Source organism: Coregonus lavaretus (assembly GCF_964263955.1).
Source record: "Coregonus lavaretus genome assembly, chromosome: 2".
NCBI lineage: Eukaryota > Metazoa > Chordata > Actinopteri > Salmoniformes > Salmonidae > Coregonus > Coregonus lavaretus.
This window is the reverse complement of record NC_139989.1, coordinates 39820455-39847606: the sequence shown is the minus strand read 5'-3', so window position 1 is coordinate 39847606 and position 27152 is coordinate 39820455. Positions and strand designations below refer to the sequence as shown.

Genomic DNA, 27152 nt, shown 5'->3' with positions numbered 1-27152 from the left:
AGCAGTCAGTATATAACGCAGGTCAAAACAGCAGGACGTGTGTCAAGATCAACTCGTACATAAGATTCAATTCACTGCATCGCATAGAGAAGAAACTGCTATCATGATGAGTCGTTGTATGGTAGAATTCATTCCCTTTAGACCTTTTAACAGTAGAGGTCTGATTTTATGTGCTTCAGAGAATGAGTGTGTGAAAATGTTTTCAATGTGTAAATGTGTATTAATACGAGCAGCGATGTGAGAGGGAGATATTGGTAAGGACAAGGGACAACTAAAAACAAACAAACACACTTAAAAGACCTTGAGTAGTCTCCTTTACTGGATCTGAGCCTGGTGCCATTTTCTCTCATTTTCAATGGACATCTACTGTATCAATGACAATCTGCAGAATGACTCAATTTAGACTACCAGAAAGCTAGTCCTTGTTTACAATGATCAGACGTGCAATTCTCACAATGAGGTTTAAACACACAATTGGACAGGTTTCACAACGAAAAAACACATTAAATAATTGATCGAATAAACAAACAAAACAATCGCGGAAATACAGATTTTCAGAAATAGCTATTTTACCCAAGATCCTGACCAGTGAGCTCAGTGACAATCACATGGGTTCCTGTAGCAATGCCCAGGATGGGTGGGGTCTAACTCACACCAACATCACTACTCAATACCACATTGGCTGTCAAGCGGAACAGAATGAGGTTATAGGAGCAGGACTCAGTGGTCAGTGCAGTGTTCAGTCTTCAAACCTTCCCTCCAGAATGCTTTCAAAGGTGAACGGGAGGAACTTGAAGCCCTGGCCTACATAGAACTTATTCTGGAATTCCACCCTGAAGAGAAGAAGAGAGAGGCAACAGTTAACGTCAGGCATATTACAATAAGTAAATCAATGCAAAGATCAATGCTACACAGACATACTAGTCTAGCACCATCAACGGTTATACAAAAATATTTTGAAAGTTAGTCTGAGGAGTTCCTTTAAACTGGAGTTTCTTTGAGGTGTGTCCATGTTAGGCCAGAGGCTGCAGTATAGGTAACCCTTAATGATTGTATCAAGCCAAAGCTGGATAGCGAGCTGAGATGACCTCTGCTCTCCATTCCACAACCTCCCTGTGTAACCCACTTTGTAACACACCCACGGTAGGATCTAGGCCTGGTCCTCAGAAGCGAAACCTAACCCTCTTCCCATCTCCCTATTTATAAAATCTCCCTGCAAACTAAAGGCTGGATGACCTTTCAACTGAGGAAGCAGACATGCTTGTCATGCCTCCCTACGTCTGGAGGAGGTAGATTTTCATCTGGGTAGGCTGGGGCTCTATAATATTTCACTAGAATACGCTTAGAGGAAAAGGTCAAACTTAGTCAACTAGCACTACTTTCCTTTTGAACATTTATGGCAACAAAGAAAAAGTGATAGGCTTTGTGTTTCTATGAATCTGAGATCGTAATTGCTCCCTGGACTGAAAACTGATTTACAGTGAGCTCCAATAGTATTGGGACAGTGACAAATGTTTTGATGTTTTGGCTCTGTACTCCAGCACTTTGGATTTGAAATGATATGCACAAATATCATACCGCCCAAAAAATGCTAACCTCTCCTGTTATTGTAATAGTGAGAGGTTAGCATGTCTTGGGGGTATGATATTTGTGAGTCTAACTTTCTCGATCATCATTATTCACGATTCATTCAGGATTATCCATAATCATGGTAGCGTCCACATTAATGTAGTGTTTAGAAACATATTATATTCTTAATTACAATAAAAGTGACTCCAAAATGACACAATACATTATTTACTATTCATATCTATTGGGCACAAAATAATCTGAAACAACCAAAACGAACTGCAAATGCATCCAACACATTTGTAGAGTCACAAGCTTGATGTAATCATTGCATGCTAGGAATATGGGACCAAATAAACTTTTGGCTACTTTAATACACAAGTGAATTTGTCCCCTAAAATGGGGGGACTATGTACAAAAAGTGCTGTAATTTCTCAAACGGTTCACCCGAAATGGATGAAAATACCCTTAAATTAAAGCTGACATATTGCACTTTAACCTCAGTCATTGTATCATTTCAAATCCAAAGTGCTGGAGTACAGCATCTAAAATAGACCAAGAAGTATTTAAGGGGTGACTCCTCTCTCAGCTACTGGAGGAATCTCTCTGGCTGGATCAAATGATGGTTTCGGAATAGGAGTGAGTATGTATGCATGTTGGCCACAGCCTCAGCTAGATCAACAGTTACTATTGCTATAAATTTGACAGATGTCTGACATTACTTTGGCAGTTCACAATCACATTTACAACTGTGTTAGTTAGCAACCGCTAAGAAAAATACATTAAACACTAAAAAAAAAGCTCAGATTCAGAAGGCCTCATTTCCTATTTGTCCTTCCCTAAGGGCCTTTAGGTGAGAGTGGAGCATTAGAATTCCTATGTGCTGGGTAAATACAGTGATTAGTCTATGTCACTGACTCAGTGCTGTGCTTTGTGAGGGTGCCAGTGGATGATCAGTTCCAGTTCAACCGGGCTGTTCTGAGACGCCAGATAGGGAGCCTGTCCCCTAATGATGGGACAACAGAAGTTCCTCCATGATGGCCAGCCAGCATCTCACACACAGTAGTCAATGCTCCATTGCTCTATGGGATGCAGAGAGATTCCAGGTTCATGGCCAGGAAAGAGAGCTGGTGGTGGGAGCTGGAAAACCACAGCTCCCATTAGCACCAGTCTGTTTAATACCAGTGGGATGGAGACACACGCTCTGTTCTCCATACACACACACACACACACACTCAGACGAGGCCCCAAGGAACTACAGAGCTAAAACAGCTGTTACCATAGATACCAGCAGGGGGCGCTACAGGGTTGTGTCACTCCACCATGCCCCCTGACAGAGGAAACTCTTGAAGACATGCTCCTTCCTTTACCCAAGTCAATGAGGAATCCAGACTAGCAGAAGATGGAGCCCTCCACAGCTTACAGTGGCTGTTAAGTGCAGAGAAGGTTCTAGAAACCTTAGTTTGAGTCGGAGCCAACAGGTCGTCGAGGATTTCAACACATCCTTAATACAGACACGGAGCAATGCAGCAAGGATTCTATTCATACATACTCATCAGTGTTAACTGATAACATGGGAGCATATATGAGTGACTCACAGTACAGACTGAACAAACATGTTATGTTGCCTATGTGCAAGAGAGAGCAGTGTGTGTCTCTCACCAATGCAGACGCAGTGCGTGCAGGAAGGCAGACAGGCCCTCCATGATGAGCAGGATGCAGACAGTGAGGACGGCGAAGGCCCCGAAGATGATGGACAGGGCAACGAAACCCCCAAAGCTCCTGGAGGACAGGCCAATGTGCATCACCATGGTCCACAGCACCTCTGACAGCTCTGTGGGATCACACAGAGGAAGAAAACAGATGTTTTATTGGAACATTTCAAAGAGAAACCAAAAAGGGTGACGACAGTATGTCTCAGAGAGAGCGAGCAAGAGAGAGAGGAGAGCGTGAGAGAGAGGTTTATGTACTTGCTATGTACTGCGTGTGTGTGTGACTCACGTGCGTGTGCCAGGCTGAGAGCCCATAGGCGTAGGTAGGAAGCTGTGTTGGAGATGCAGCCCAGACAATACTCGATGGTGTGGATGGCCTGGTGCACAGCAACGTCCCCAAAGTTAAACTGGAGGACGGAGAGAGAACACACACCAGTATGAACCCCTAGGTGACAGGGACACAACAGTACAGGGACCGGGAGACTCCGGTCCAAATGAGGTCCTCCATCTACAGTTAAGTTCATGGCTAAACGGTACCACATTGAGGAAGACATTCACTAGATTAAAACAGCTCCAGAAACACCAGCCTGACCCACTAGTCAGATCTCTGTAGCAGAAGTTTCCCAAGAAGCTCCTTCATTACGCCCCATGAACCAGACAAATTAGGATCGGGGTAGACAGTGAGCACTACTAGTCTAAGAGTGTGGCCCAGTTTCCTGCTGTGTGATAGAAGAATCCCTTGAACACCCAGAGACAGCAAAAACACACAGACACCAGAGTCAACAGCCTCAGGGGACAGAACACACACACAAGCAGAGCCTCAGAGACAGAGACAGACTAGCAAGACATGCACTTGGGGTGAGGGGAGGGGGGATGAGTGCTGGCTTACCACTTCCTCCTCGGGGGCCTTGAAAAGAATTGACAACAGGTTAGGTTTTAATTAGTGACAGGACACACAACAAAACACAGTGATGAGAGAAACAGGAAAAAACAACATTGAACACAGGAAATGGACGTGTATGATATACAGAAGGTTAGGTGTTGCAGTCGTCACAGGCACTGGATCGAAACTACTGACAAAGTTTCTTAAGGGGCAGCATAAAAACATTATGGCACTGGTATCTAGGTGATGCATAGCCATTCCTCCAAAATCATGCATTTGTGCATGCTTAGTATTTTGTGACAACATTCTACTGTGACATTTCCAGATATATCTCCTACAGGCCTTTGGTCTTTGGCATATTGTTGTTGTGTTTGTGTCGGTGGTTGGTAGGGGAGACAGTGATGGGGAATGTAGTGACCAATGGGGTTGGTGACCCACTTCTGACAGTGACAGCAGGTGGGACTGGCCTGTTTGGGTTATACCCTGCTCAGCCATTCAGGGGGGCTGGTTAGGGCAAAGCTAACTAAAGCTTAAACCTAGTTAACGGTAGTATAGCTATTTACCATATCTAAGACCAAAGAAGATGGTATTTCCCCATTTAACACAAATTAATTAATGAAGTTATCGTTGAGGATTAACATGGTAAGCATAATTTGGATATTTCACCAGTTGAGTGGAGCAGTTTCTACGCAGGAATTCTGTAAAGGTGGCCTGCTAAAATGAGTTGCCCCATGTTAAAACAGAAATGCTATATTTACTGTGTTAGTTACTTAGCACCCTGCCTGCCTGAACACCTGCTGATCAGAGGAAGGAGCTGCACAACTCCAAACACACATAACATACACGCAGTTTGGTCAGTGAACTGGAAACACACTATGCAATTAATAAATTGCTTGAAGCAGATTGCATGGTGATACATGCAACCACTCCAATCCATTCATTGAATGCCTTTTGTAAATGAGCCAGAGCTCGCATTATCAACATGCGATATCACACGGCTCTAAAGCATCTTGGAAATTAATACAACATACTAGAATTAAAAGATTTGTTTCAGCACAGCCCTGTCCACTGAATTATGTAGAGATCTCTTCTAGTCCAAGGCCATAGAGTTTATAGTGACATGGACTGTGGAGTCTAACATTGCTAAATAAAGTAACCTCCAATCAAATCAAATTCCTCTCCACTTCAAAAGGTCAAGAATTATAGGAGAGGAATCTGTGTAAAGCGCTTTGAAAGCTGCTCTATAAAATCAACAAAAGGTCCTGGGTGTCCGGAACCATAAAAGAGCAAGTTCCGTCTGTAAACCTCCATCACTGCTTCCTGTTGGTTTGTTATGAGAGCTACAGAAACCACAACAAACTGACGGCTTGTCTGGTTTGAGGTTCACAGGAGCCTGTTGTACTGTTTCACATGCTTATCAGAAACTACTGAAACGGTGAGGGAGAGAACACCGAACAATCCCACAGACAATAAACAGTCACACTGAATCAACTCTAAAACTACTCTGAAAACTCAACTACATTTAAAAAAAAGTTGCTTTTCAGGCATTACAATAATGCACATGTTGAGTAATAAGAGCTGCTGGATTAGCTTTGTGGTCAGTTTTATTTGCTCCTACCAGATCCCACTTCTATAATGAATACGTATTCTATGCTGCTGTTAGTGAAGCAGGGAATATGAGAGCTCTGGTAACGTAAAGTCCATGGGTTGGGTTTCTATATGTGGCTGACTACTTCATTATTCAAGGTTATTCCATCTGGGCTAGGTCTGGATCATATTGCCTACAGCAGTATCCAATGGATTCCGATATTAAGTCTTGGGCCAACATTATAATAGACTACTCTGGTCACGTATTTGCTAGGCCAACAGAGTGGAGGGTGGGGGTATCCTGGTTTCTCACCTCATGCTCGTCATTCTCTGAGTGCTGGGAGAGCTGGTCATGCTGGATGATCTCAGCCTCGTCCTCCGTGGGGCCGTTCCCCACCCGAATCCCCCCAAAGTTCTGGGTGCCCTGGAGGAACAGACAAGAGGAGGACAAGGGTTATTGTTGGGGGTCACAAACTCTACACTCTAGATCCCAATGGAACAACATGTGTGTGGGAGGGCAGATGTTATTACAGTACCAAGTTCTTCTGCCAGAGGTGCTGTCGCCGCATAACCAGGGTTTTCACTATCAACATACAGGGAACACACGCCAGGGCTATCAACACCAGCAACGTCTGAATAACCATCTATGGAGGGGAAAGACACGAGAAAGAGGGATGTTAGATGGGTATGGGGCTTCACACATAATCCCACCATAAAATGGCTTGCTCAATAAATGGACAGATGAAAGAATGGATGGATGTAATGATCACCTGTCCTCTGTAGAGGGGTTGGTTGGTGGGGTCGCTATAGTTGAACAGGAACATGTTGATGAAGGCAATGAGAAGACTGGGAGCATTTCTGGAGGTGCGAGCGTCGTAGGCCACCCACTTATAGAAGACCAGGATGACCAGGTATCCAAACAGACTGGCCATGAACACAATCTCAGGGATGAAGCCCAGGTAGATGTTCAGGGGTTTCTTGAAATACCTTCAGAAAAGAACAAGACATGTTTACCATTGGATAAAAGAGTCACATACAGACAGGAAATAAACTGTCAGGGTTCCTTAAAGTTACAGTCTGGGATTAAAAAGAAGAAGAAAAGAGCCCTACCACTTGTTTTGGTAGACAGCAGAGGGATACGGCTGAGGAAATGTAAACCCTTTCAAATGCTCTATATGCAAGGACTGTAGCTTTAACTTAACTGAGGTGAAACAACGTAGGTTAAGTGTGACTCACAGGTGGTTGAAGAGACTGAGAGACACTCCAAACAGCATGTGGATGACACCCAGGATCACTGACATCTTCATCTTGAAGGAGTTGAGGAAGGTCAGCTTGTTGGTGGCGATGTTCCATATCTGAAGAACACAGTCAAACATAGTTAAAACAATGAAATCAGAATAATGATATAAATGTAACCTATTACATTGATCAAAATAACACTTTTTTTAGCTCACTATCCATCTTTATTGTTTTCACAGGGACTGAGTACTCACTGGATCAATGCCAATGGGGTAAGGTCCATTGAAGACTCCTCTTACTGCGGGGTCCAACTGTAAAACCTTGTTTTCATCAAGTGTCTGAAACCTGAGAACGTCAAACATGGCATGAATCATCACTTTACAGAGGCCACTGCCAACAAGGTACAGTAGGTAAACTAATCCAATCCACAGACAGTATGAGCCAGGCAGAGAGGGATACTTACGACCAGGTGAGGTTGTTAGCGCGGGGGTCGAACATGGGCCTGACGCTCCAGCCAGAGCCAAACAGGTTGAGGGACTTGGAGAAGCAGTCATTGTAGATGATGCCGGTGTAGATCGAGAAGATGCCCATCAGTAGGATGATGTAGCGCCCAGCAAACACCATGCTGAACATCTACACACAGACAGGAAGTGACACATTACAATGTTTGATTCTAACACCATGTTGAATATCTACACCCGCAGACAGGAAGTGACACGAACATTGTAGAACGTTGCAGACAGAAAATCCACAAATAGAGCCAACGTGATTCCTTATTCTACATGTCAGAGGCATGTTTGTTCTACATAGCATATTTCTATCTGTATGTTCCACTCATGTTGAACATCCACATACAGACCAGAAGTGATACGTTACACTGTTAGAATCTCAGGACAAAAAGACACACGTTTCTGGTCTCAGTTACATTTTGTTTTAGCCATAAAGAGGATTTGGTTATTTATTCACACTTCAAAAGCATCAACTTGAAACTGAAACTGCCCATCATGATGCCACTACAGTGTTGGGGCCATAGTAGAGATACAGTGCGTTGCAAAAGGATTCATCCCCCTTGGTGTTTTTCCTATTTTGTTGCATTACAACCTGTAATTTAAATTGATTTTTATTTGGATTTCATTTAATGGACATACACAAAATAGTCAAAATTGGAAAAGTGAAATTAAAAAAATTACTTGTTTCAAAAAATTCTAAAAAATAAATAACGGAAAAGTGGTGCGTGCATATGTATTCAACCCCTTTCTATGAAGCCCCTAAATCAGATCTGGTGCAACCAATTACCTTCAGAAGTCAAATAATTAGTTAAATAAAGTCCACCTGTGTGCAATCTAAGTGTCACATGATCTCAGTATATATACACACACACCTGTTCTGAAAGGCACCAGAGTCTGCAACACCACTAACCAGCACCATGAAGACCAAGGAGCTCTCCAAACAGGTCAGGGACAAAGTTGTGGAGACGTACAGATCAGGGTTGGGTTATAAAAAAAATATCCAAAACTTTGAACATCCCACGGAGCACCATTAAATCCATTATTAAAAAATGTAAAGAATATGGCACCACAACAAACCTGCCAAGGGAGGGCCACCTACCCAAACTCATGGACCAGGCAAGGAGGGCATTAATCAGAGAGGCAACAAAGAGACCAAAGATAACACTGAAGGAGCTGCAAAGCTCCACAGCGGAGATTGGAGTATCTGTCCATAGGACCACTTTAAGCCATACACTCCACAGAGCTGGGCTTTACGGAAGAGTGGCCAGAAAAAAGCCATTGCTTAAAGAAAAAAATTAGCAAACACGTTTGGTGTTCGCCAAAAGGCATGTGGGAGACTCCCCAAATATATGGAAGAAGGTACTCTGGTCAGATGAGACTAAAACTGAGCTTTTTGGCCATCAAGGAAAACGCTATGTCTGGCGCAAACCCAACACCTCTCATCACCCCGAGAACACCATCCCCACAGTGAAGCATGGTGGTGGCAGCATCATGCTGTGGGGATGTTTTTCATCAGCAGGGACTGGGAAACTGGTCAGAATTGAAGGAATGATTGGTGGCACTAAATACAGGGAAATCCTTGAGGGAAACCTGTTTCAGTCTTCCAGAGATTTGAGACTGGGGCAGAGGTTCATCTTCCAGCAGGACAATGGCCCTAAGCATACTGCTAAAGCAACACTCAAGTGGTTTAAGGGGAAACATTTAAATGTCTTGGAATGGCCTAGTCAAAGCCCAGACCTCAATCCAATTGAGAATCTGTGGTATTTATTTTATTTTTTTATTTAACTAGGCAAGTCAGTTAAGAACAAATTCTTATTTACAATGACGGCCTACACCGGTGAAACCCGGACGACGCTGGGCCAATTGTGCGCCGACTATGGGACTCCCAATCACAGCTGGTTGGTATCGAACCAGAGGGTCTGTAGTGACGCCTCAAGCACTGAGATGCAGTGCCTTAGACCGCTGCGCCACTGGTATGACTTAGATTGCTGTACACCAGCAGAACCCATCCAACTTGAAGGAGCTGGAGCAGTTTTGCCTTGAAGAATGGGCAAAAATCCCAGTGGCTAGATGTGCCAAGCTTATAGAGACATACCCCAAGACACTTGCAGCTGTAATTGATGCAAAAGGTTGCTCTACAAAATATTGACTTTGGTGGGGTGAATAGTTATGCACACTCAAGTTCTGTTTTTTTGTCTTATTTCTTGTTTGTTTCACAATAAAAAATAAAAAGTGAGGCATGTTATGTAAATCAAATGATAAACACCCCTAAAATCCATTTTAATTCCAGGTTGTAAGGCAACAAAATAGGAAAAATGCCAAAGGGGGTGAATACTTTCGCAAGCCACTGTAATCTGTCTAAAGCAGAGGTAACCAAGCCCCATTTAGTCCCAAGTAATGGTGCTAGAGGCTGGATAGGGGGTGAGAGATGGAGCTGGTGGGCTGATGGCAGGGGTAGTGACGGCCATACCTCGTTGTCGTTCTTCTGGGCGACCAGGCGGCTCTCTCTCAGGACCAGGTAGAGGGCAGCGCAGGTCATGAGCACCCCATGGCCCAGGTCCCCAAACATGACAGCAAATAGGAAGGGGAAGGTGATGATTGTGTATGGGGCTGGGGACAGGGAGGGAGGGACTCATGAGCATACACATGGAGGAATGGGAGACTGAACCAACCCAAGCTCACACTGACACACGTACCAGTGATACACAATACAGCATGATCAACAGTGATGGGGTGATAATGGGGGAAATAGACTCGGCACCGGGGGTGAACATTTATCATCTGCTTTGGCGCAGTGATCTAGCCAGCTGGATACATAGACATTATGTGAGTTATGAGATCCCTAGAAAATAAAGTCTGCTGCCTAGTGAGGTACATGAAACAATACCCATTATCTGAACAATAGGCAGTTAAATTATAAAAGGGGAATGAAGGATGGAGAGAGACAGGAGATTGATTGTGTCAGACGTGGTTACCTGGGTTCATCTCGCGGTAGTTGCCGATACCGTAGGCATCTACGATGTTCTGGAAGCCCGAGGTGAACTTGTTGGTCTTGTTGAAGGTGGGTGGGGTCTGCTTGGTCTGCATCCTGTTGAGGATGGAGGGGACGGTGGAACCACTCTTCTCCTGGAGACCAAGACAGAAAAACGGTCAGAGAAATGCGGTCAGGAGGACCACAACAACACCACTCAGTTATCTTCTACAAGGAGTCGAGGATATTCAGCCCTACAAGGCATTGAGAACAGCAGGAGTTGCCCTGCTAGCTCAATGTCCCTAGCTCAATAAAGGGATGTTGCGTTGTTCCAGCTGGAGTCTGACTGTCAGATGGCCTGGGATCTCCTCAGCACTCAGGAATGAGAGGAATCCTCCTGCTTTCCCCATTAGTCTGTAGACTGGGCACTTGGACCTTCCATCCCTCCATCACTCACACAGATCTGCAACATCTTCAATAAATCAGATTAATATGACTGATTCATTTCCACAGCTGGTTTGGAGATTAATCTATCACACTACAGGTATCTTCTGATCTCCCACACCTGCTGTGAGTGAAGGACAACAGCTTGTCCAAGGGATGTTTTGATGGCTGAGATAGAAGCAGAATCGTTGTGTGGTCCTCTGTAGCTCAATTGGTAGAGCATGGCGCTTGTAACGCCAGTGGTCCTCGATCCCCGGGACCACCCATGCACGCATGACTGTAAGTAACTTTGGATAAAAGAGACTGCTAAATGGCATATTATTATGGGCAGAGAGAGAGAGAGAGAGAGAGAGAGAGAGAGAGAGAGAGATTTTGATAATCTCCCTTATCTACTGGGTGAAAAACCACAGTGTGCCATCACAGCTGCAAGATTTGTGACCTGTTGCCACAAGAAAAGGGCAACCAGTGAAGAACAAACACCATTGTAAATACAACCCATATTTATGTTTATTTATTTTCCCATTTGTACTTTAACTATATATACAGTGTTACAACACTGTATATATACATAATATGACATTTGAAATGTCTTTATTCTTTTGAAACTTCTGAGTGTAATGTTTACTGTTAATATTTATTGTTTATTTCACTTTTGTTTACTATCTACTTCCCTTGCTTTGGCAATGTTAACACACGTTTCCCATGCCAATAAAGCCCTTAAATTGAAATTGAATTGAATTGAGAGAGAGACAGAGAGAGAGAGACAGAGAGAGAGAGCGCGAGAGACAGAGACAGAGAGAGAGACAGAGAGAGACAGAGAGACAGCGCGAGAGAGAGAGAGACAGAGAGACAGAGAGAGAGAGGAACAGACCAAGGTAAAAAAAAAAAGAAGACATTAATTCCTTCCAAGCCCCTCATAATTGTTTGAATCCGCTCCATTCCAACCACCCCTCTAACGCCCGACCTCCCTGGTGTACCAAAGCATGACGTCCTGATACCGCTGGAATCTGGCCTCCTGATAGCTGTAAAAACCGCACATATCCAGCACTCACGCAGTGCCTTACCTCCCCCTGTTAGCACTGTGTCTCAGTCTGGATCTGTTACGTCTTAACGCCCTAGCAGAGTCTAGGCATAATGACCTCACAGCTGGGTTAAGAGGTGACTACGAGGCTCACTGGTTCTTACATTTACATTACATTTTAGTCATTTAGCAGACGCTCTTATCCAGAGCGACTTACAGTTAGTGAATACATATTTTTTTTATACTGGCCCCCCGTGGGAATTGAACCCACAACCCTGGCGTTGCAAACGCCATGCTCTATCAACTGAGCTACATCCCTGCCGGCCATTCCCTCCCCTACCCTGGACGACGCTGGGCCAATTGTGCGCCGCCCATGAGTCTCCGGGTCGCGGCCGGCTGCGACAGAGCCTGGATTCGAACCAGGATCTCTAGTGGCACAGTTAGCACTGCGATGCAGTGCCTTAGACCACTGCGCCACTCAGGAGACCTACTGTGCCACTCTGGAGACCTCTCAGGAGATCAATGAACTTGACCTAAAGAGTATTATAGAAATGTTCCCATTAAATAGATATGGCATGTATAATCCCTAAGGATGCATCCCAAATTACACCCATTCACACTATTTTCGACCAGAGCCCTACGGACTCTAAAAGGTAATAGGGCACCATTTGGGATGCAATTAAAAACTTAATGTAGGATATCATGTACCTCCCCATGCCTCTAGTCTAGACGGGTGTCCACTCAACTCACCGTGCCTCTGCGCAGGGCGAACTGGATTGAGTCCATGTCTGATACGGGGCACCACACCTCGGCGATCAGACACTTCTGGGTGACATCGATGTTGCACAGGTTCAGGGTGTGGTAGATGGCCTTCATCTTCCTCACCTTGATGAACCACACCCTGACGGTCTTGGCTGCAGCCTGCAGCACCCGCTGTCTGTGGTCCTCCGTCTGGTTCAGCACCTGGAGATGGGAGGGAGATTAGGGTTCGAGCTGAGGTAATCGATGAAGACGAGATATGACTAGGATGCTACTGTAGTTGAAACCTTGTGTGGCTGGGTACAGAATATATCCCACTGTGTTACTAGCTAAGGTGCAAGGTGCTCTGTCCTAGACAGTCTACCGACTGTTCATGTGACTTTCTAACAAAGTTTGCAGGCAGTTCTCAATTAACACATTTGCACTCTGAGCATTTAAAGTGATGTCTAACTAAACCGACCTCAATTGGAAAACTAACACATACAAGCCAGGACCGGAAACTGTGGCATCAGGACAATCCTCTGGTAGTTTCCACTCAACACTATAACTGTGTGGGGAGTGGCATTGAACTGTCTACATAGTGTGCCTGCCCTATATGCCCAGAACAGCAAATGCTGTTGCAATGAATCAAGTTTTCCCTCTTATTTGTGGAGATGGTTCATATTAATAGAAGGCTTTGCTGGGCAGTGTGCACTGTGTGATCAAGTTTGATAAGTGGTTATATCTGACCCAGGATAGTAGGGTTTCCCGTAAGAGCCGGTGGAGGCGTTCTCAGGTATGCAGCACTGACTCATATCAAGTGGTCTTATGATCAGCGGATTGCTAACATGCCGCTACCCTACACCCACACACACTCTCGCCCACGTTGTCGAGACCCTCTCACGCCCACACACACACTCTGTTCACTCCCAAACTAGCTGGCCGGGCATTCCCCCTCGCCATTCTCTCGTCGACGACTATCCCGCCCCCGTAGCGACAGGCATAACAGTGGCCCCTCAAACAGCGAGGCAAGCATTCCCAGGCACTTACTGGCAATGAGAGGATGTTAACATTTCTGGCAGACAGGAGGACTGCCAAACATAATGCAGAGTCTCTCGCTCTCTCCTATGGTCTCTGTCCAGACTTGGGGCTCTAACTGATCCTGAGCCACAGAGATCCTAAACACACACACCACTGACTGTCTGTCTACCATAGAGAAGTGGCACGTTGAGTGACTCATTTAAAAAAAACTTAAAGCTAAGCCCATTCCCGAGAATGTGAGCAGTAAATGTGGTCACTATGTGAGTGTGGGTGGAGTGGGTGGGTGGCTAATCAGCTGAACTCTGTGTAAACCACCCTGATGATCAGCTGGTTTCCTATATGTGAGGCGAGTGAGTGAGGGTTCCTCCGAACCAAACAAGGAAAGGATGCCTCTTATCCATCCAAGTGTAAACAGTCTACACCACCAGACTACGTAGGGCTTTGGAGCAGAACAGTACAACACAATAACAGAAGTGGGTATTCCCAGAGGGAGTATAGGGATGGTGTTGCTCTATACACTGCTGCTGTTCCATGTTAGGCTAAACTACAGTTCTGTCTGTGAGGACTGGACTTCTAAAGATCACAGCTCACATGTTGCTCAACAGCTGCAAAACACTGAGACAGGCATTGTTCCTGGGTCACCAGACACGGTTGGCACAAGGAGACAGGGTGTTACACACTGGATTAGAATACCAAAGAGGTGCTCTGTGTGTGTGTGTGTTTGTTTTGGGATTGGCCTTCATTCCCAGTCCCGTGCCTGTTTATGCCACCGTTTTAGAGCGGTGAGTCACTGTGCCAGGTTTAGAGGTGCTCTCCCAAAGCCAGGCCAGTGTGTGGCGGGAGAGTTTATCCACTAACATCACACCGGTGCATCCATCACCAGTGCCTGGCACAAACTGGCAGGGGCAGATCCATTTCAGCCACCTCATGGGCCTGGCACGGCACGGATGACAACCGTTTCTGACCGCTCCCTGTAGCTTTTTCACACCCAGCTCCACCCAGCCCATTGATGCTGACGCCCACTACCGCCAAAGAGATTAAGTGAGACAGACACTCTGAAGCCAGAATTGTTTGAGATAATATGAGCACTGCAGACACAAACAGAAGTTAACTCAATTTGAAGGCCTCCCTAATGTGATCAACAAACATCTCCTCTGTGGTCTTGTGTAATAGATAAACTATCTATTATGGCAACACTGCTGGGTGAACTAATCTAGTGTCAGTCTTTCCGTCCACTTCATCATAATATGGTTGAGGGCTTAGTACTGAGGAAATAGCAGTGGTAGAAAGAGGAACTGAAACTTCCGTGGAGATTGCATCAGCAAGACGCAGAGCAAGAAACCTGACTATGCAATAGTCTAACGTTAGCAGAAAAAAGGTAAATAAAGATCCATCCAAAAAGCAGGTCAAAATGTGAGATTAATCTCATGTTCAACAATAGAAAAAAGGTCACTGTTCTACCTTCAGAAAGGCAGACTAAAACCACCTTTGAATTAGCCCCATGCGGTCACATACCACTCCCCTCCCCACCACCACAGCCTCCGGCAGCTGAGTATACAGTTACAAAGAAAACGGAACAGTGATCAGAAGCCATGATAGAGCCCAGATCAAGTTCACAATGAAAACAGATTTGAAAGAGATATTGAAAGACTAACCCATATGAAAACGGGGTGATTTCTCAGGAAAACTGTAAGGATCTGTTAGAATTAATGAATGTAACAAGCCATTATAGAATGTAAATATCTGTTAGTTTTGTCTGGCTGACTCTGTGGGTGGACTCCCTGTGTTACAACAGGCCAGGCAGGTCATACCATCTGCAGGTCATCGATACGGGTGGCCACCCCTGCAGCCATCTCCTTCCTCTCCTGGGGGGTCTCTGGACAGGGGTACAGTGACGCTCGGAACCTGAGGGGTGAAGGAGAGAGGGGTTGATCAATTACGGAGAATGTCTTAACAAAACCAATTCCAACATTCCTCTGTCTAGATTGGTTAGTGTTCCTTGAATTTGTCAACCAAACACTGCCCCTTACCCTTCACATATCTTCCTGACCCGGGTCTTCAGCTGATCTCCTTGGAAGAATATGATGAACACAGACTTATAGACCTGGTCACCCTGTAGAGGAAACATCAACATGAGTTAAGTGAAGAGGAGACAAAACATGATAGTGATACTTCTGCTCTATCATAAAGGGTATGGATGAGGAAGCATGAATAAGGACATCAATGCCACTCATATGACAATCACGCAATGACACCAAGCAGTCATGGTACAACAGTACACCACAGAATAGGTCACAAAATCCTGCATAGTTTTTGTTCCCCTAAGCCCTCCAGTTTATTATACTAGTATCAGTGAATAGTTACTGACCGTGGCAGGGTCCTCCAGTGAGTCTTCAATGTCTGCCTGCCTCAGGAACACATTACCACGGCAAACCCTCCACAGCATCCTCTCAAACGTAGGGATGCGCTCCCTGCCGATCACCCCGGCAACAAACCTACAGGAGGACGATAAGTAATGGATCAGCATTTACAGTAGATTAGCTACGAAATGTATATCCCTCAACACAACCTTATTTCAAAATAAGGTGTTTGATATTTGCAATGAGTTCGGTCCCTAAATGGCAGCTCAAGTTGGAGCTGATCCAAGATCAGTGTGTATGGCAACGGCCTGACAGAATGTACCCCTGGCACATTGATTTTGTTTGTTCACACTGGTGATGGGAGCACTGCTTATGAAAACATCCTCTCTGGATAGTGGTGGACATAGGAATGGGAGCTGAGGGCATGGGGGCCATGGAGGAGCATCAAACATAGACAGACTTCAGATGGGAAGTCCTAGGTCCCTGGGGCACTGCATCTGTACCTAACAATCCATTATCAAATGAGCACTAAGCTTTGCCACTCAACCACATTGGTCAAGGTTTTCTGATATTTTGAATTTTTCATCCCATTTTCTGTTGAAATTGTCCCCAACTTGCTTACTTCTTTATAATGACATTTAAATCACATCTCTTTTCTTTATCTCTGTCTGCAAATAGATTACAACCTTTGAAGTCCCCCTTCTAGAATGTATTTGTGTCCATTTTGTGTTGCTGGTGTTTGCATGCTCTGTAAACAACTGTAAACTGCTTATCATCATCATTTCTGTCCATCTGCTCACACTCTCTGTCCACAGAACCCTGATAAACAGAGAGCTACATTTTACTGTCAAGCAACAGGCTAGAGTGGTAGCACCTGTAGTAGCAGTACTGGCTTCTTACCAACCATTAAAAGTAATTAGGAAACATGAATTAATTAGGCCACCGATACTGACAGAGCATGTGGGCTGTCAGCTTAGGGACAAAGTACACACAAAGACACACAGCACCGCCACACACACTCCGTCAAGTGACCTTAGTTGGCCGACTAATCTGACAGCCTGAGCTTGTGTGGGCGAAACCATTGGTTAGGTGTTACACTGACTCCACCTCCAGGAAGGAACAGATGGTTTAATGTAATGGCGGTCCTTTTATTGACCTTTACATCTGGAGGAGATGGCTAATCCATCCTTAATAGAGTGGACCAAGGACTCAGACTCACCCCAGTCTGAGAGAAGCACGGGTCCCTGCTTCAGCAGGATCCACCAGGGTAGATGACTCCTCCAGCAGGTTGGGGTCCTCCATCTGCAGCGGGGTGGAGAGAATGACAACCATTACATTTAGACCAAGATATTTTCAGGCATTTAGACGTGTGATAACACATTTAGAAATGAATCCCTGTTTTCAGGAACAACTGCCTAGCTTTGTTGTTGGGGGAACTATTCTGCCATCCAGGACCTCTATACCAGGCGGTGTCAGAGGAAGGCCCTCAAAATTGTCAAAGACTCCAGCCACCCTAGTCATAGACTGTTCTCTCTGCTACCGTACGGCAAGCGGTACCGGAGCGCCAAGTCTAGGTCCAAAAGGCTTCTCAACAGCTTCTACCCCCAAGCCATAAGACTCCTGAACAGCTAATCATGGCTACCCGGACTATTTGCACTGCCCCCCCACCCCCACCCCATCTTTTTACACTGCTGCTACTCTGTTAATTATTTATGCATAGTCACTTTAACTCTACCCACATGTACATATTAACTCAACTAGCCGGTGCCCCCGCACACTGACTCTGCACTGGTACCCACTGTATATTGCCTCCCTACTGTTATTTTACTTCTGCTGTTTTTTTCTCAACACTTTTTTGTTGTTGTTGTTTTATTTTACTTTTTTATTAAAAAATAAATGCATTGTTGGTTAAGGGCTGTAAGTAAGCATTTCACGGTAATGTCTACACCGGTTGTTTTCGGCGCATGTGGCAAATAAAATTTGATTTGAACTATTTACACCCTGGGAAGGTTTGACGGTTCAGTGGCTTGAGCTCTGGGCAGGATGATATATTGAACAAAACAGACCAGGCTAGTGAGATGGTCTTCATAAAACATAGTAAACAGCTAGCTGGTGTTTATATGAATAGTAAATTATTGGCAAAAAAGGCTACACATTTGGCTGAATGATTTACCCCTATGCGACCTCATAAGCACTTGTAAAAGAGGTGATAACATTCTAAGTTCAAGTACCTTTGCTTGCAAACTCAGTCGAGTGGATTTGAAGCAGGTCAAAAGGTACAAACAGTAGGTAGTCTCGTCTCCGTCATATGAGAATGACTATCTGTGTATGGCGTATTACTCTGCTATGTAACCTAGTTGCATCATTAAAACTTGAATAACTGGTCTGGGGTTGGGCAAGTAATAATAGCTACTGGTAACTATTAGCAACTGTGGGTAGTTGTTTCCAATGTTATTTCACGCTTAAGAGTACCTGTAATTATGCCAGCTAGCTACCTACCATTCAGCTGTTTTTCAAACTCATTATCTGAAGCGTTAACGTTAGGTAGTTAGTAGCTACTGTACTCGAAATGTAGCTAGCTTGTTGCTACCTGGATAGCTAACTAAACAATAGCTGGAACGACCTAGCTGTAATATTTGGAGACGCTTTCTCTCTGGGACAGACGCGAACTGGCAGAATTGATTCAGTGGCTAGCTTTGCACTTAACTGGCTAACAGTAGTTACTAAGGGTAAGTTATAACCTACATTTATTTTTGTTTTGTTTTTACATACTGGTAACCAGAGTCGTTCAAGGGAATTCGGGACATGGGTGACTAGTTAACGTTAGCTTGGCGCTCTCTCTGTGTTTCGTGCCGTGGGAGGAGGGGTTGGTTAGTTGGCAGAGAGCAATGGCTAGCTAGTATGCTAACTAGTCTAGCTAACTAACTGGCTGAATAAGTTGACGAAGTACTCACTCAAACTATCAAAACTAACCCAAAACTTTACACAACGTTTGACACGGACACAAATTATCTGTTTGGCGTGTTAAAACACTGGGGGTTTGTTGTAACCGAGTATTGGTGCTAAACCGTGTTATTGGAGGCTGGCATGCTAGTTGGCTATGGCGTCATAGGATTCGGTGCCCTGGACGGTTTTCACAGAAGAATACTCTACCAAGTTAGCTGAATAAACTAAGTTAGAGTCTATTCCTATAAAACACTGAACCGCTGTAGTTTACAACAATTATAATTTCTAAAGTGGAAGTTGGGAAAGTTATTTTTGAGTATTTCAGTGAAATGTAAGTGAGGGAGGCCCCGCTCTCTCGCTTTCCCAGATGTTTAGTTTATTTCATTCCGATCTCCTTTGCATTATTGTAGCCTTTTTCTGTAGCCTGTCAACTATGTGTCTGTCTATCCCTGTTCTCTCCTCTCTGCACAGGCCATACAAACGCTTCACACCGCGTGGCTGCTGCCAGTCTAATCTGGTGGTCCCTGCGTGCACAACCCACGTGGAGTTCCAGGTCTCAGGCAGCCTCTGGAACTGCCGTTCTGCGGCCAACAAGGCAGAGTTCATCTCAGCCTATCGACTTCTTGGCACTGAAGAAAACATGGATTACCACAGAAAACACTGCTACTCCTACTGCTCTTTCCTCGTCTGACCATGTGTTCTCGCATACCCTGAGAGCATCTGGTCAACGCGGCGGTGGCACAGGGATCCTCATCTCTCCCAAGTGGACATTCTCTCTTTTTCCCCCTGACCCATCAGTCTATCTCCTCATTTGAATTCCATGCTGTCACAGTCACTAGCCCATCCTTGTCATTTATCACCTTTCAGGTTCCCAGTTCATCAATGAGCTTGACAAGTTCCTTTCCTGAGGATGGCTCACCCCTCACAGTTCTGGGTGACTTTAACCTCCCTACGTCTGCCTTTGACTCATTTCTCTCTGCCTCCTTCCTTCCACTCCTTTCCTCTTTTGACCTCACCCTCTTTTGACCTCACCCTCTCACCGTCCCCCCCTACTCACAAGGCAGGCAATACGCTTGACCTCATCTTTACTAGATGCTGTTCTTCTACTAATCTCACTGCAGTCTCCGACCACTACTTTGTATCCTTTTCTCTCTCGCTCTCCTCCAACACTACTCACTCTGCCCCTACTCAGATGGTAATGTGCCGTCGCAACCTTCGCCCTCTCTCTCTCGCTACTCTCTCCTCTTCCATCCTATCATCTCTTCCCTCTGCTAAATCATTCTCCCTACGATCTCCTGATTCTGCCTCCTCAACCCTCCTCTCCTCCCTTTCTGCATCTTTTGACTATGTCCTCTATCCTCCCGGCCGGCTCGGTCCTCCCCTCCTGCTCCGTGGCTTGACGACTCATTGCGAGCTCACAGAAGAGGGCTCCGGGCAGCCGAGCGGAAATAGAGGAAAACTAGACTCCCTGCGGACCTGTCATCTTTTCACTCCCTCCTCTCTACATTCTCTTCCTCTGTTTCCGCTGCTAAAGCCACTTTCTACCACTCCAAATTTCAAGCCTCTGCCTCTAACCCTAGGAAGCTCTTTGCCACCTTCTCCTCCCTGCTGAATCCTCCTCCTCCTCCCTCTCTGTGGATGACTTCGTCAACCATTTTGAAAAGAAGGTTGACGACATCCGATCCTCATTTATTAAGTCAAATGACACCGCTGGTCCTGCTCATACTGCCCTACCCTAGGCTTTGACTTCTGTCTCCCCTCTCTCTCCAGATGAAATCTTGCGACGGCCGGCCGCCCAACAACCTGCCCGCTTGACCCTATCCCCTCCTCTCTTCTCCAGACCATTTCCGGAGACCTTCTCCCTTACCTCACCTCGCTCATCAACTCATCCTTGACCGCTGGCTATGTCCCTTCCGTCTTCAAGAGAGCGAGAGTTGCACCCCTCCTCAAAAAACCTACACTCGATCCCTCCGATATCAACAACTATAGACCAGCTTTTCTCTCCAAAACTCTTGAGCGTGCCGTCTCTGGCCAACTCTCCTGCTATCTCTCTCAGAATGACCTTCTTGATCCAAACCAGTCAGGTTTCAAGACTGGTCATTCAACTGAGACTGCTCTTCTCTGTGTCACGGAGGCTCTCCGCACTGCTAAAGCTATCTCTCTCTCTCTCCTCTGCTCTTATCCTTCTAGACCTATCCGCTGCCTTTGATACTGTGAACCATCAGATCCTCCTCTCCACCCTTTCCGAGTTGGGCATCTCCGGCGCTGCTCACTCTTGGATTGCGTCCAACCTGACAGGTCGCTCCTACCAGGTGGCGTGGCGAGAATCTGTCTCCGCACCACATGCTCTCACCACTGGTGTCCCCCAGGGCTCAGTTCTAGAACCTCTCCTATTCTCTCTATACACCAAGTCACTTGGCTCTGTCATATCCTCACATGGTCTTTCCTATCATTGCTACGCAGACAACACACAATTAATTTTCTCCTTTCCCCCTTCTGACAACCAGGTGGCGAATCGCATCTCTGCATGTCTGGCAGACATATCAGTGTGGATGTCGGATCACCACCTCAAACTGAACCTCGGTAAGACGGAGCTGCTCTTCCTCCCGGGGAAGGACTGCCCGCTCCATGATCTCGCTATCACGGTTGACAACTCCATTGTGTCCTCCTCCCAGAGTGCAAAGAACCTTGGCGTGACCCTGGACAACACCCTGTCGTTCTCCGCTAACATCAAAGCGGTGACCCGATCCTGCAGGTTCATGCTCTACAACATTCGCAGAGTATGACCCTACCTTACACAGAAAGCGGCACAGGTCCTAATCCAGGCACTTGTCATCTCCCGTCTAGATTACTGCAACTCGCTGTTGGCTGGGCTCCCTGCCTGTGTCATTAAACCCCTACAACTTATCCAGAATGCTGCAGCCCGTCTGGTGTTCAACCTTCCCAAGTTCTCTCATGTCACCCCGCTCCTCCGCACACTCCACTGGCTTCCAGTTGAGGCTCGCATCTACTACAAGACCATGGTGCTTGCCTACGGAGCTGTGAGGGGAACGGCACCTCCTTACCTTCAGGCTCTGATCAGACCCTCCACCCAAACGAGGGCACTACGTTCATCCACCTCTGGCCTGCTAGCTGCCCTACCTCTACGGAAGCACAGTTCCCACTCAGCCCAGTCAAAGCTATTCGCTGCTCTGGCACCCCAATGGTGGAACAAGCTCCCCCACGACGCCAGGACAGCGGAGTCACTGACCACCTTCCGGAGACACTTGAAACCCTACCTCTTTAAGGAATACTATGAAGTAATCCTTCTTCCCCCACCCCCCATAAAAATACAAAAAAAGTGGTTGTCCCACTGGCTATCATAAGTTGAATGCACCAATTTGTAAGTCACTCTGGATTAGAGCGTCTGCTAAATGATGTAAATGTAATAACCTAACCGTTATAAATACACCGGTTTCAAAAAGCAAATGTTAGGAGACATCTGATCCATACTAAGTTAACAATCTTATGATACACTATTTAGTTGCAAGGGGGCTAGTCAATAAGGCAGCCACAGAAACGCTGTGAGTAAGTAGTGAATCGGTTTGTGTACAGTGGAGTTGACCTCATCGAAGAACTGCTGGGTGCGGCGCAGGATGTGCTTGAGCTCTGTCAACTCCAGGAAGTTCTTCTTCAGTGCCTCTTGGTTGGTGTTGATCTCCTTCAGCTCATTCTCCAGCTTCTCAAAAGTGGCCTATAGAGACAGAGGGTGATGGAGGAGTTAAGTGAGCTGGGGACATGGTGAGTTGAGCACTTTGTCACCGGAGTGGATTCTTAGACACGAGTGAGAGAACGGGGAGAAGTTACCTCCAGGTCAATCATGTCCCTAGGGAGGGGGACCTCTGGGTTCTCTCCTGTGTCCACCATTGGAATGTTGGCTTTCTTGATCTCCTTCTCCACAAACCCTGTGAGAGAGCGAGATGACTGGGTCTGATTAGGGGTAACTAATGGCAGTGATACTGTAGTCCCGTGTAGCTCAGTTGGTAGAGCATGGCATTTGCAACGCCAGGGTTGGGGGTTCAATAATTTATGCACTCACTAACTGTAAATCGCTCTGGATAAGAGCGTCTGCTAAATGACTAAAATATATAAATATGGGAGAGTATAATGCGTGAAGCAATGGGTTAAACACTTGAGCTCACTCACGCAGCTTGCGGTCCATCTCCTCACATCGACGCACTTCATTGACAAACTTGCGCTGGAACACATTCACGTCTGGGTTCAACTGTAATGCAAACATATCAACTATTCAAAACCTTTGCCATCGCAGGGATAAAAATTACTTCAATCCATTTGCCATTATCTGTCAATTAGAGTCAAACATTGCATTGTAACACTAAGATGCATTCAAAGAAATTGTAGCTTAGGCTACTTCTATAAAAATCATTTTTTTCTGAAAATGCAATAAATCATCCAGGAAACCTCAGTGCAAAAACAGCATATCTTCTGAAAACAATGCTGACACCAGTTAGCTATCATATGGTCTTATGAATGAGGAGAGGTAGTACAACCAAATAAAGGGTATAATAACACATACTGGGTACAACTGCTAGTCCCTTTCAGTGTTTCCCCTAGGATTTTTTTCAGAAGGTGTGGCAAAGTTAGTGTGGGGGGTAGGGAGGATGTCCTTATGCTGGGGCAATGTGGGGGCATGCACCCCCGTGAGTTTTTTTGGGAGAACGACTGTGAGAAGGTCACTTCTGGTGACTTTTTCAAAGGACATTCTACTCCAAAATGCATGAAAGTTAAATTATGTTGACATGTGGAGACAGGTTAAAGAAGGATTTTTAAGACTTGAGACAATTGAGTATGGACTGTATGTGTGCAATTCAGAGGGTGAATGAGCAAGTCAAAATATGTAAGAGCCTTTGAACGGGGTATGGTAGTAGGGTCCAGCCACACCAGTTTGAGTGTCAAGAACTGCAATGCTGCAGAGTTTCACGCTCAACAATTTCCCGTGTCTATCAAGAATGGTCCACCACCCAAAGGACATCCAGCCAACTTCACACAACTGTGGGAAGCATTGGAGTCAACATTGCCCAGCATCCATGTGGAACGCTTTTGACAACTTGTACTTGTAGAGTCCATGCACCGACGAATTGAGGCTGTTCAGAGGGCAAAAGGGGGTGCAACTCAATATTAGGAAGGTGTTCCTAATGTTTTGTACACTGTGCACATTTTATCTTGTCACTCCAGGGTTTTTTCTGGAACAACAGGTGGTGGGCGTGGTAGTGGACGTGGCCAATGATGCAATCGCCAACATAAATGTTTTGAGGCCCTCTTGGCTACAGAGACAAAACGTCACTGTTTTAAAGTTAATTTTCCTGCAATTCTACACATCTTTCCATGGTTTATGCAGCGTTCTTATGCTATCTGAGTGATTCAAATATAACCAAATTCATGGGGGCCCCACGCCACGCCATGACATTTGTTTTTATTTCTTGGAAATTCTCCCTGTCTATTTTTTATTTTGGTGACTGTTAGTTCTCAAATATGATCTTATAAAAATATGTATAGGTCCATTATATTTTCTACATACTTTTTCTGGTTTTAGTCATTTATGTTTAAACTGAATCCCCAAAATGTATTATAATAATACCTTTTTTGAGTGGCGGCTACGATTTAGCAGCGGCAGCCCGCAGCTGCTAAATGAATATATGGGAAACACTGCCTTTGTTTTCCCCCACCCCATATGATCCCTGGAGGGATGTCATGTGTGAGCTTTCCCATGCTCAGCCTGAAGGGTCAACTATGTGCACATGATAAAAATGTTGCAGACGCAAAGGTATGTGCTTTCACAACCATCTGACTGATTCGATGTTCCTACAACAGACTACCATATTCATCTACCTCCTTCCTGAGTATGTCCTTTGTTAACAGCCATACATTACACTGTTCTAGACCTATATAGCCTGAAGATGGAAGGAATGAGATGCCACCCATTGACAGACAGAATAGCCCTCAAAATAAGAAAATAAGTGTTAATAATCATTGAGTCTAGATCCAGAGAGCATCACAATGAGGAAGGGAAGAAGAAGCCTGGACAACTCACATCACGGAATTGCACCATTCCGATCTCTCCCAATTCGCTGACGCAGCAGTAGGCAGACTCTGATTGGAGGTAGAGCTGGGCCAGGGTCATCTCCTCACTTCTGAATAGTTCCCCCATGGTGGCGTAGTGGGGTGCACCTGCTCAGCACAGCGATCCTCCTGGATATCTAGCTAGGGACAAAGAGATTGAAAACATCACCTGCACAGTAAACAGGAGAAGCTGAGTTCTACCAGAAGGGATGAGCCTCCGATGTTTTCAAAAAGACAGCCAACTGAGTAAACATGGGCCTACATTGCCAACGGAGTTCCCTTGTGTTGTTTCCTTTAACACTACAATAGCCTTAGCTTTTTGACTTGAAGTGTAATTTCAGAGAAAAAGATTGGCATAGACCTGCACCCTCTTCTAATCTGTGTGTTGTAAGGATGACACTAATTGTACAGCAGTGATGAACAGTCTGTATTAATGGTGTGATAGTTTACACTTGAGCAAGGAGCAGGCACGTGACCAAAAATATCTGACATCTAGCCCCCATAATCGTTGCAGGAATTCAGATTGGCTCATTAGTCACTATTTTGTCATGAAACTGGGTAGCCACTCTTCAAGAACTATAATACTTGTAAAAGTACCATCATATGTGACAGTAGATCCTCACTCCCTCCGTCTCCCTGTTAACCCAAATGGTCTGATGGCTAGCAAGGCTACATTCTCCCTTACAGCTGTTAACCCCTGATTGTCTTCGCTATCTTAGTCCGTTTCCACCCTAGACCCTACCCACTGGTTGAATCAACATTGTTTCCACGTCATTTCAATTAAATTACGTTGAACCGACGTGAAATAGACGTTGAATTGGCCCCACGGGGGACCAGTATGAAAAATGTATGCATTCACTAACTGTAAGTAAATCTGGATAAGAGCGTCTGCTAAATGACTAAAATGTAAATGTAAAATATTTAGTTTCATCTCACAATAGGCCCCCTATCTCATCTTGTACAATCAATGACAGATTTTCTAGCCAAGCCAAGGGTTTGAGTTTCTCAGTCTAGGGTGTAAACTGACTCAGGACAGACAACAGGCTCACACTATATTAATTATAAATAATTTAAACATACATATTCAGATGTTCTTGAAGTGAAAATGCCTCGAGTGCCATAACAGGTTTAGTTACCTAGTTATGGATTAAGCCGCATCATGTGACCTGCTGTACCAGTCAAGCAGGACTAAATCTTCAATATTAAACACTATAACTACAACGGTTGATCAACTAGTGGGGATACATTTAGCAAACTATATCGTTAAAGTCCATGCAAGAGGAGCTCTAGAGTAGGATCACTGCTTATTTAGCATATCTGCATGAACATCTTTTGACAGCTCGAGCCAGGCAGTGAGTCTAATCAGCTGTCAAAACACTAATCGTTAACTAGCTACATAATAACAAAGCAGTTCCCTCTAAAATTCGCTAGCCAACCGTACAATTAATTGTCAGCGTATATCGACGACGCAAAGCCGATATGCGCTGACAATTAATTGTACCGCTGGCTAACTAACATTACTAGCAAGCTAGCTAACTAGTTAGCCATGGCACAGGCGAAGCACTTGTTGGACCGGGGCAAACTTTCTGGTAAAGTACGCTGGCTAACGTTGTTCAGCAAAAACAACAATGTTATATTACAGTACAACATGACTAGCTAATGTTCTTATTCGACTGACACGCAGGTTATTTAGCTATGTGACGTCTCTAGACAGAAAGCTAGATCATCTTACATCATAGCAAGTTAAAGCTACCTAGCAAGCTACAGTAGCTCGCTAAGACTGAGTGAGGTGGATGTCACTGAATCATCCATAACGTTTGCTTTACTAGCTAACTAGCTACAGGAAACAATGCTGGTATTGAACAGCGAATACTGTCACCAAACCATCAATTTCTTACTATTGTTGTAGCTAGCTACTAGTGTTCTGCTCCTGGTTCCCTAGTTTTCAACGCTGTTCCCATCCCTGTTCCACACACAGCGCTCAACGAAATATCAGCTGACCAGCCTTCATA

At 45.2% G+C, this 27152-nt stretch overlaps 1 protein-coding gene across 4 annotated transcripts; it reads right to left on the bottom strand.

Annotated features, from left to right (window-relative positions):
- Positions 1-297: 297 nt before the first annotated feature.
- Positions 298-27152, bottom strand: LOC311105112 (V-type proton ATPase 116 kDa subunit a 1-like). 4 transcript variants are annotated; one of them, XM_084147132.1, is made up of 22 exons: positions 27039-27152; positions 25112-25281; positions 23206-23284; positions 22867-22964; positions 22625-22753; positions 17294-17376; positions 16083-16209; positions 15745-15827; positions 15526-15619; positions 12686-12898; positions 10475-10625; positions 9970-10109; positions 7454-7623; positions 7245-7335; positions 6988-7106; positions 6522-6738; positions 6288-6395; positions 6065-6175; positions 4171-4188; positions 3571-3688; positions 3232-3403; positions 298-833 (listed from the first exon to the last, which is right to left on the bottom strand). In XM_084147132.1, the coding sequence occupies exons 2-22, from the start codon at positions 25226-25228 to the stop codon at positions 740-742; spliced, it is 2532 nt and encodes an 843-aa protein (XP_084003258.1). In that variant the 5' UTR covers positions 25229-25281; positions 27039-27152; the 3' UTR covers positions 298-739. The 4 variants fall into 4 exon arrangements, with proteins under 4 accessions (XP_084003258.1, XP_084003257.1, XP_084003259.1 ...); XM_084147131.1 differs by having other exon boundaries at positions 22613-22753; positions 27039-27123; XM_084147133.1 differs by lacking the exon at positions 4171-4188 and having other exon boundaries at positions 22613-22753; positions 27039-27123.